The 11,800-nt window shown below is 41.3% G+C and overlaps 1 protein-coding gene across 1 annotated transcript in view; it reads right to left on the bottom strand.

Moving 5' to 3' along the window:
* Positions 1-9,783, bottom strand: part of CDC25C (cell division cycle 25C) — a 29,922-nt gene extending 20,139 nt beyond the window's left edge. The window contains exons 1-2 of the mRNA XM_054977793.1: positions 9,415-9,783; positions 3,399-3,496 (exon numbers count right to left, since the gene is read on the bottom strand). Of these exons, the coding sequence (XP_054833768.1) occupies positions 3,399-3,496; positions 9,415-9,596 (280 nt within the window). The 5' untranslated portion in view covers positions 9,597-9,783. The remainder of the gene's footprint in view (positions 1-3,398; positions 3,497-9,414) is intronic.
* Positions 9,784-11,800: the final 2,017 nt, after the last annotated feature.

Raw genomic sequence — 11,800 nt, forward strand, 5'->3', positions numbered from 1 at the left:
GAACCCAGAACTCCTGCTACTGAACTTGGGAATGGAGGATATTCCAGCACAATATAGGACATTGCTATTTTACATGACAGCAGCGGCTAGACTTTTGTATGCGCAAAAGTGGAAAGTGCAAGAAGTGCCAACTATTGAGGACTGGATATATAAATTGCTGTACATGGCGGAAATGGACAAAATGACAAGGAAACTGAGAGACCTTGATCCAGGACAATTCAACATGGATTGGGAGAAGCTGAAACAATATTTAGTGAAGAAATGGGAGGTGGGAGGAGAACTGTGGCAGTTTGAAAATTACTGAAATACAATAAAAGTAGAGGGAGGTGACTTTACCGGGGGGTGGAGAGGTAAATGAGAATTTCTAAGCAACTATTTGATTAGACTATTATATATAGCATTAAGTATTATAGGTGTTATTACAAGAATTATAATGATAGAAATTAACTAATTATAAGGATAGAAACTAATTAATTTCATTCTGGCAATAATTGTATAATGGAGATAATTTTATAATTGTAATGAAGGAATCTAAGTAAGGTGGGAAAATATATATTAATGTATAGATTATGTATTAAATTGATTGAATTGGTTTGGAGGTATATATGGGTCAAATTGGTTGACTATTTTTGGTGGATAGTTGCATAATGAAAGAATAATACAATTATATAATTAAAACAGTATGAAGATGAGATATGTAGAAAAAGTAATATAGAGAGTATAAGTTAAATTGGTTGACTTATATTGAATGTACTGTTTATAGAAGTATCTAAAATTATGCTAAAGGAGGGATAAATTGTTTGCCCCATATTGAGATGAGATTATAAGATAGAGTATAGAGTATCAAAATTAGTTAAATGATTATTATCAAAAGAAAATATGCCAAGAATGTATTATTTAGTTATGTATTATTTAGTTGTTAAAGTAAGTAGGAAGACAGAAGGAGCACTGTGTTATATAGATAAGCTTAGAAGAAAGTGAAAGATTATGTTTGACAGATAGAATAAATTTAAAATGAGTAAGGGAAAAGGGACAAGGGGTTGGAAAACTGTTGGAAGTCAACAAAAGGGGGGGAAAGGGAGGGGGTTAGAATTGGAAAAATTAAAGGAAACTGATTGCAATGTACAATTTAATGATATCTAATCCAATAAAAATTTTTATTAAAAAAAAAAAGGGACAGGTTAGGCAGGGAAAATAAAACATGAAGATAACTTTGTAATGATAATGCCTAAATCCAAATACTCTTTATAGATTAAATTATACAACAGACCCATTATTGTTGGATCATCTATGCTCGCAAAATACATGCAGGTGCCTGTTCTGTGATTTCACTAGCTACAAAACTTATGAAATTAATCTTGCCAAGGAGATCGCACAGCTAAAGCCAATGGATAGCATTTGATCTACAAGGCCTTCCGCAGATACCACCTTGCACTTAGGCAAAATCAACAGCTGCTCGTATGTGTGTCTTCTCTGTTATGCCCCCCAACTTATGGAACAACCTGCCTAAAAAGGTCAGGAAGGCTCCTACTCTATTGGCTTTCCACAAACTATCCAAAATTGAATTACTCAGGAGGGCTTTTTTACACAGGTAAAAGGACTGTGGTGTAAGGAAATTGTTTGGTGAATTCAGGGACTGTGGACTACTGGGTACTTTCAGTTGATGTAGATATATGTCTAATGAGTAGTTTCCACATTGTTTAATATGTCATGTTCAAGTTACTTATGTTTCGTTTTCAGCAATGTTTCATCTTTGTATTCCTGTATTTGAATTTGTGGTTCCAAATGTCTGCAATGCATACCCTTTTGTATTGTTTATTGAATGTTTCAGCTGGTGATTATAGTTGACTTACACTGTGTAATCTGCCTTGAATCTCAGTGTGAAAGACAGACTATAAATAACACAAATAAATAATAAAATAAATAAAAACCCTTGGAACTAAAGAGTTCTTGCTCATGAGGAAAACCACCATCAATAAGGCAGGATATAATGGCACATTAATCTGTTTACTGAAGCCACTCCTGCAGATAAGTTTTGTGTTTCAAGTAAAAGAAAGGGAAGACAGTAATTTTTCTTTTGCAGTAACATAATGAATCCTGCATCCCATGTGGATAAATGGGAAACCAACTTTTGCTGAAGGCCAGAGAACATGTAAACTCCAGGCATCAAATAAATTTCATTATCCCTATAGAAAAGGCATGGAAACATCCTGAAACTTTCCATGATAGATAATAGGTTTTTCAGTCTGAATCTATTTATTTATGTTATTTATAGTCCACCTTTCTTACTGGCACTCAAGGTGGATTACATAGCATAAGTCAGTGCAATCAATAGAATGAGGAACCACCTAATAAACAATGAAATAGGACTGGGACTGCAGAAATCTGAAACTTTACACTCTGCTGATCAACACCTGCTGGTGGTCCCCAGTCCAAAGGATGTTCTCCTGGCCTCGATCAGAGCCAGAGCCTTCTTAGCTCTGGCACCACACTAAGCAGCTGTAAAAAGTCAAAGAAATACAAAGCCAGTAAAATAATAATATCAATTCAGCAACCATAAAACCTGCAACTAAAAAATAAGAGTGGAGATTAAAACCAGCATCAAATCAGTAAACCATGGCAAAGAGAAATGGACAGCCCAGTAGAATAAGAAAGCTTTAGCAAACCTTCGCAAGTGAGGGACCTGGCAAGCCTCCTCAGGCAGAGAATTCCAGTTTGGGGACAATGAAAAAACCTGGTCCCACATACCGACCAGCTTTACTTTAGCTAATGCAAATACATACAGCAGGGAACAAGAATATGACTTCAAAGCATAGGAAGGCTGGCGTGAATATCCTTCATACACACCATGGTCTTAAGCTGTTTATGGCTATATAAAAAAAGGAAAGAATTTTGATTTGGGTCCAGAGACATGCTGATAAGCAACACAATTGGGGCCTATTATTATACGGACTTCATGGCAAGCTCCAGCTAAAATTCTTACTGACAGGTTTGGGCTGCTGAAGTTTCCAGCATTTCCTCAATGACATCTTTAGAGCACATTACAGTAATCTCATCTGTAAGATACCAAAGCATGTATAATGGTTGCTAGATCAGCTCTTTCCAGGAATGGTTGCAGCTGGTAAACTTGCCTAAGCTGGTAAAAAACACTCCTCCTGAATACCTCTTCCAGATAGATAAGACAAGTGATATCACATGGATTTATTAGTCCCATTAATACAAACAAACAAAAACAAAGATACTTAAATCTAAGTATTCTGATTTAATATTTGGATTTGATATTTATGATGGGAAAGAAATGACTGGGTTGACAGGCCTTATGATAAGATATTCTAAATGGGTAAAGACTAGCAGCTGAGTATGGAATCAAAATTGTATTATCAGCAAGCAGCTGTTACCAGCTTCCAATGTTCCTGGAGACTTGCTGAAATTGAAGGCAGTTTCCTCTTCCATGTTACTGAAGCTGGATAGATCTAGCCGGCGTCTTGGTGTACCCCTGTGATAACAAAGTGACACAAATGCTTGAAGGCAAAAGAGCATTTGAAACTTCTATACCTCAGTATAGGACACTGAAACTGAAGACTGATTTCCTCTGGGTAAGTATTTCTAGATTCTTTCTGCTCTGTGTAGTTTGAACACTTCTAGGCAAGATCATCATCCTAAACTGTTGGCAGCCATTTTGCCAGTTTGTAAGGATAATCATGGGAGGATTAAAAAACAATCTAGAATGCTCCACCAGAGAGTTACCATCAGTGCAATCCTAAGAACAGTTAAACACTGCTTAAGTCTATCCACTTCAATGGATGTGACACTTCAAAGGGTATAACAGTGCTGAAGTTTGTGCAGCATGTCACTTAAATAGTGATGAATTTTAGAGACAGAAAAAGAGGATTTGTACCCCTAACTCAACTACTGTTTTGATTATATGTTATCTCATCAAAAAGAGTCCAGTAGCACCTTTAAGACTAACCAATTTTATTGTAGCATAAGCTTTCGAGAATCAAGTTCTCTTCGTCAGATGCCTGATCCAAACTGGCCACATACAGAAGAGGAGGGGAGAGAGGGAAAGAAGGGGACATATATCACAAGGGGACAGGATGCAATTAGCGTGGAGGCAACCCAAACATTCCTTTGCTAGTAAATGTAAACATCTCCTTTTGGTGTGGAGTCAGTTTGCCGTGTTTGTTTGGAAAGTATCCAATTCCTATGTAGTATAAGCCTTCGATAACCACAGCTCTCCTTGCCAGATGCATCTGACAAAGAGAACTGTGGTCCCTGAAAGCCCACACCAGGCGACACTGGGCTCCCCCAGACCACGCCTCTGTAAAGGAAATCTGTTACCTGTGATAATGTGATAACCATTCATAGTCTCTATTCAGTCCCATCTTGACAGAGTCAAATTTGCATATGAATTCCAATTCAGCAGCCTCCCGTTGGATTTTGTTTTTGAAAGGTTTCTGTTGAACCACAGCGACCTTTAAGTCTTTGGTGGAATGTCCTGGTAGATTGAAGTGTTCTCCCACTGGTTTCTGGACGTTTCCATTTCTAATGTCAGATTTGTGTCCATTTATTCTTTTGTGTAGAGGTTGGCTGGTTTGTCCAATGTACAGAGCAGAAGGACATTGTTGGCACATGAGGGCATATATCAGATTGGAGGATGAGCAGCTGTAAGAGCCAGAGACAGTGTAGTTGATGCCATTGGGTCCTGTAATTGTATTCCCTGGGTAGATATAGGGGCAGAGCTGGCATCTGGGTCTGTTGCAGGGCCTGGTACCTGAGCTGGTGACTCTGCTGGCTGATTCATGATTGTAAGTGAGAAGTCATTTAAGATTGGGGGGCTGTCTGTAGGCAAGAAAAGGTCTTCCACCCAGGGCTTCTGAGAGAGAGGTATCATTTTCCAGGATGGGTTGTAGCTCACTGATGATACATTGGATGGGTTTGAGCTGGGAGCGATAGGTGACAACCAGTGGTGTTCTGTTGTTAGTTCCTTTAGGTTTGTCCTGGAGCAGACTGTTTCTGGGTACTAGTCTGGCCCTGTTGATTTGTTTCTTCACTTCATTTGGTGGGTACTGTAGACTCAAAAATGCTTGTTGTAAATCTCTTAAGTGTGAGTCTCGGTCGAGAGCATTGGAGCAGATACGGTTGTAACGTAAGGCTTGGCTGTAGACAATAGACCGAGTGGTATGTTTAGGGTGGAAGCTGGAGGCATGTAGATATGAGTATCGGTCTGTTGGTTTCCGGTATAAGGTGGTATTTATTCGTCCATTATGTAGTTGTACGGTGGTGTCCAGGAAGTGTACCTGTTGTGTAGAGTGGTCCAGGCTAAGGTTGATAGTAGGGTGGAAGTTATTGAAGTCCTGATGAAATCTCTCAAGGGCTTCCTTCCCATGGGTCCAAATGATGAAGATGTCATCCAGAAATCTTAAGTATAGCAGTGGTTCCAGTGGATGGGAGCTGAGGAAGCGTTGCTCCAAGTCTGCCATGAATATGTTAGCATATTGTGGTGCCATGCGTGTGCCCATGGCTGTGCCATTAACCTGTAGATATAAGTTGTCACCAAATTCGAAGTAATTGTGAGTGAGTATGAAGTGACAAAGTTCAGTGGCGAGGTGTGCTGTGGTTTTGTCCCAGCCAGACCCACACAAACCATACAACTTTGTGGAGACCTGGAGGCCTATTTTAGACACCTAAGACTGAAAGAATTCTTCAACTAATCTGCTGAACAAAATGATGAACAAAGCACTGAACAGACACCATCACAGCAGCCCCCACCCCCCCAACCCAGCAATACACAACCATTGTTACAAAGCTCCAGAAAAAAGAACTCCACATGGACACCCCCTGAGGGCCGTAACTCCTCATTGGACTTTTACATTGAATGCTTCCGTAGATGTACTCAGGCTGAGATAATTGACAAACAACAACACCTAAAGCAGAACCTCAGCCGTGGAGAAAGAGAGGCCATAAACAGCCTCCAAAATAATTCTGACATCATAATCAAGGAAGCTGACAAAGGCGGAGCAGTGGTAATCATGGACAAACATAATTATATACAAGAAGCAGAAAGACAACTCTCCAACACAACATTCTATAAAAAACTACCTTCTGACCCCACGGAGCAATACAAAAGGGAACTCAATAAAATATTAAAAACACTTCCCGTGGACATACAAGAATGCATCCATACGGACACACCCCAGGAACCACGACCAGGAAGATTCTACCTACTACCCAAAATCCACAAACCAGGTAACACAGGACGCCCGACTGTTTCAGGAAAATGCACCATCACAGTAGGAGTCTCGGGATACATGAACTCTATCCTCAGGCCCTATGCCACCAGCACACGCAGCTACTTACGGGACACCACTGACTTCCTCAGGAAAATTCAGTCCATTGACAACCTACCAGATGACACCATCCTAGCAACCATGGATGTGGAGGCCCTGTACACCAATATCCCACATGCAGATGGACTGCAAGCCATAAGGAATATTATCCAGGACAAAACCACAGGACACCTCGCCACTGAACTTTGTCACTTCGTACTCACTCACAATTACTTCGAATTTGGTGACAACTTATATCTACAGGTTAATGGCACAGCCATGGGCACACGCATGGCACCACAATATGCTAACATATTCATGGCAGACTTGAAGCAACGCTTCCTCAGCTCCCATCCACTGGAACCACTGCTATACTTAAGATTCCTGGATGACATCTTCATCATTTGGACCCATGGGAAGGAAGCCCTTGAGAGATTTCATCAGGACTTCAATAACTTCCACCCTACTATCAACCTTAGCCTGGACCACTCTACACAACAGGTACACTTCCTGGACACCACCGTACAACTACATAATGGACGAATAAATACCACCTTATACCGGAAACCAACAGACCGATACTCATATCTACATGCCTCCAGCTTCCACCCTAAATATACCACTCGGTCTATTGTCTACAGCCAAGCCTTACGTTACAACCGTATCTGCTCCAATGCTCTCGACCGAGACTCACACTTAAGAGATTTACAACAAGCATTTTTGAGTCTACAGTACCCACCAAATGAAGTGAAGAAACAAATCAACAGGGCCAGACTAGTACCCAGAAACAGTCTGCTCCAGGACAAACCTAAAGGAACTAACAACAGAACACCACTGGTTGTCACCTATCGCTCCCAGCTCAAACCCATCCAACGTATCATCAGTGAGCTACAACCCATCCTGGAAAATGATACCTCTCTCAGAAGCCCTGGGTGGAAGACCTTTTCTTGCCTACAGACAGCCCCCCAATCTTAAACGACTTCTCACTTACAATCATGAATCGGCCACCAGAGTCACCAGCACAGGTACCAGGCCCTGCAACAGACCCAGATGCCAGCTCTGCCCCTATATCTACCCAGGGAATACAACTACAGGACCCAATGGCATCAACTACACTGTCTCTGGCTCTTACAGCTGCTCATCCTTCAATCTGATATATGCCCTCATGTGCCAACAATGTCCTTCTGCTCTGTACATTGGACAAACCAGCCAACCTCTACGCAAAAGAATAAATGGACACAAATCTGACATTAGAAATGGAAACGTCCAGAAACCAGTGGGAGAACACTTCAATCTACCAGGACATTCCACCAAAGACTTAAAGGTCGCTGTGGTTCAACAGAAACCTTTCAAAAACAAAATCCAACGGAAGGCTGCTGAATTGGAATTCATATGCAAATTTGACTCTGTCAAGATGGGACTGAATAGAGACTATGAATGGTTATCACATTATCACAGGTAACAGATTTCCTTTACAGAGGCGTGGTCTGGGGGAGCCCAGTGTCGCCTGGTGTGGGCTTTCGGGGACCACAGTTCTCTTTGTCAGATGCATCTGGCAGGGAGAGCTGTGGTTATCGAAGGCTTATACTACATAGGAATTGGATACTTTCCAAACAAACACGGCAAACTGACTCCACACCAAAAGGAGATGTTTACATTTACTAGCAAAGGAATGTTTGGGTTGCCTCCACGCTAATTGCATCCTGTCCCCTTGTGATATATGTCCCCTTCTTTCCCTCTCTCCCCTCCTCTTCTGTATGTGGCCAGTTTGGATCAGGCCTCTGACGAAGAGAACTTGATTCTCGAAAGCTTATGCTACAATAAAATTGGTTAGTCTTAAAGGTGCTACTGGACTCTTTTTGATTTTGCTACTACAGACTAACACGGCTAACTCCTCTGGATCACTCTCTCGTGCGATTCCAGTTCTGCACACCAGGCAATTATTATTTTAAACAGTTAAATATGTGCCTCTACAGGCTTAAAAATAAGTGTGACTATTTAACCTGCATGGACAATATTGTCATAGATAGTTTGTGTGTGCACAAGTAACCGCAAGAAATGCTGTCGAAATACATTGCTGCATTGCAGCCTTGCTGAAAACTCTTCCCCTCACAACTGAACAACACTCCAGTACATCAGACTTAAGCAAGAGGATCTGCAGACTTTCATTCCCCCCTCTTGAAAGATTAATACAATCCTTGAAGATCACAATAGTAAACATTAAAGAAATTATAAGCAAATACATCCTATCCTTAGTCATAGTGACTCTTTTAAGTAGAAACAGCATATTGTATACAAGCATGAAGAACAATACTTGGGCGGGGTGGGTGGGTGTTGAGTGAAGAATACAACGTAGGATTCCATCAGGCAAAGCCTTGTGTAAAGCAATAGGCACTGTGCAGAGCTCCAGAGACTTGAGTAGGTCACTTCAGAGTATGTTCTGGTTCACAGAGGCATCTAAGGACTCAATATACAGAAGACTAGAGTCTTCAAGTACTTAGTCCTGTTAATATAAGGGCAAAGCGGACTAGAAGATTTCAGTTCATACATTAAAAATAAGAACGTTTAGTCTTAAGACAAATGATGTGCTAAATATTAAGACTCATAACTAATTAGCTCAAACAAGTTCATTATTAGTTTATTTACACACTTCATTTATAATCCACCTTTCCTTGCTGAACCTCAAGGAGTCTCCAGACTCCATAACGGAAAACAGTGCAGTAAGATAACTGTGAGAGTAGAAAACCTTAACAGCTGGGTATGTTGTCCAGTACCAAATATCTTTCTACTTGAGCAACTTGAATAAGTTAATTATGTCATCCTTATCCATGAAAAATAAATTAGTTCACTAAGAGAAACAAAAGATTAGATTTACATTTCTTCTGAGGGTCAGGAGTTTTTACTGAAACCCCCAGGTAACAATAGCCTACAGAATATTTCATCAATCAAGGTGGGCACTGTGTTAAGTATTTATTAGCTAGCAGCAAAAGTTACATCACCCTTATCTGGGGCCACTCAGCAAAATACAATGTTTTTAGACACAGTATGGGACTCAAGGTCCCTTCCTGAGTCCCAAGAGGCTTACCCTGCTAACGTGCTAATGTCTCTGTAACCTTGAGTCAAGCCTGGAGTAAGAGGCGGTTCTGGAGTGAAGGGTAGGGAGATCTCCGTATCCCGGAACAAATTAAGCAACAGCTTGCAACCGGATCGGAACTGGAAACGCGAACGAGGGGCATCCGTCTCCACGGGGGAAAAATTCGTAGTCATGAGGGCATGCGGTATGGTCCACCTACTAGCAGTCCGCGGAGGAAAATAAGGCTAGGCAATAATGCAACTCACACGGTCCCCGTTCCTGCGGCTATTCCCCCTATATTGTAAGAACAGACGGAATTTACAGCGCGAAACTGTTGCGACCTCTCAGCAAGGGAACCGTCCCGCTCGCTCAAGCGCCACCTACAGCAAAGCTCTCCGGGTCGCCCCTCCTCCGGCTAACCACCATCCCTGGATTCTACCGAACTTTCCTGCGGGCTTGAAAGTCAACAGAATTCTGGGGGCTTATAGTTACCAGTCCAGCACCGATCAAACACTGCCCTCTTCTACAACTGACCCACCATCAAGGCAAAAAGAGAAGAAAGAGCCGGCTATATGACTAATAGCTTTCAATGGGGAGAGGGCTACTATTGGGAGATGATGCAGGGGGCGGGTCTTCCTGAGTCACATCTGTTATTGTTCTCCGGCTTTAAGGAGGTTTCCGTCCTCTTTGGGGCTCTTCAAGCAGCCAGACACTTGCTAAGAACCCTCCTCTTTCCGCGCCCTCTAATTATGTTGCCAGACTCCTAGAAGCCCCGCCCTTCCTACCTGCCGGAGGGAGATTTAAATCTGCGAAGCGACTCATCTTGTTTCTGCAGGCGTGTGGTTTGTTTTGACGTAACCTTACCAATTGGAGTCAGATGCAGGACGGCTGGGTTCCTTTGGCCAGCAGGTGTTAGGCCTTGGGTTTTGGAGGGAGGATGGAGTTTTAGATGACTCTGCGGGCTAGAGAGTTATAGCTAGTGGTTTCGTTTTGTTATCTTTTTAATACGAGTGCCAGTGGGATAACAGTAAAGAGGCACGGAATAAATGAAAGCTTGCTTGTTTAAGTGTTCTTTTACAGCCGGGTTCCTCTGGCTTGAGAAGACTGCTCATTCCAAGGCTTATGCTCTTGGTACTGTAAAATCATGCCCATGTGTTATTCATCCTGAGGGTTTAAAGCTTATATGTTTTTTGGGTTTGTGTTCTACATGTAAATCCCATTTTGCTTTGTTATAAACATAGTTTCATGATGCAGGTATGATGAACTTGCAGATTTTTACTAGTTGTCTGTTGTTGCTGGGCTAAAAATGGATAAGGCTGGAAGCTGCTATTAATGGGTTCTGTTACCCTGAGTCTTATAACTTAAGTCTATTTCTTGCCTACTGAAGGCCATTTACATAGCGAGTCAACCAACCATGTAAGGAGAACCCAATCTCTATTCATTTGGAGAGCTGACAACAGTTTAAGGTGTAACATGGACATATTTCTTGTAATTTGTCCTCAGTTCTCTGTTCTATGGTTCATTGGGTTCCAGCCATGGAGGACTTGCTGCTGAGATTTCAACAATGTTTGAAAAAGATGGGTAGGTACATAAATTCGGATGAGATACAGAACATGAATGTGGGGAGGTGAGAACTTTGAAAAATGGTGAACAATTTTCCTCTAAGAGTTGACAGAAACCAGCCACTTGGTTTTGATACTAGAGCTGCCAGATACAGCTTGGGAAATTCCTGGAGATATGGAAGAAAGTGCCTGGGAAGAGGAACTCAGTGGGGGTTTGAAGCTGCCATTTCTTCCAGATGATCTTATCTCTGTAGTCTAGTGATCAGTTGTAATTCCAGGAGACCGCCAGATCCTACCTGGAGATTGATTACTCTATTCGATACTGTTTGGAGCATGCATTATGATTGCAATCTAGGTTTTGTGCTTGTGTAAAGCATGTGTCACTAATGTGTGGCTTAATAAATCTCAGATGACATTTATTCATCAGTGCAATATTTCTTTGGCTTTGGGGAGTAGTGCTTTAGAATGCTGAATCTAGGAGGAAGGGTGATGTAATCTGTAACAGAGTAAGTTAATAGCCTTTCTCAGCCCCTACATCTTAATGGCACATAAATTGGCAACCTCATGTTCTAGAATGTGTTATACCATAAAAAGCATAGAGTATTTAATAAAGAATGATTTGAGTATTTTAATAAATACTTTAATAAAGTATGATTTGAGTATTGTTTAAAACACTAAAAAATGATTCATGTTGTTCCCACTGTGATGAACTTTTTTGTTATTTATGGTTCTGCATTACCCTAATGCAATTGCATTTCACAGTAGATTATCTCCCCTCCCCAAATCAATGTCTTTCCACTGAATAAGAGAGAGACTCAGTGAGGAACCCACATTGT

The sequence above is a fragment of the Eublepharis macularius genome, chromosome 4 (genome assembly GCF_028583425.1).
Source record: "Eublepharis macularius isolate TG4126 chromosome 4, MPM_Emac_v1.0, whole genome shotgun sequence".
Taxonomy (NCBI): Eukaryota; Metazoa; Chordata; class Lepidosauria; order Squamata; family Eublepharidae; genus Eublepharis; species Eublepharis macularius.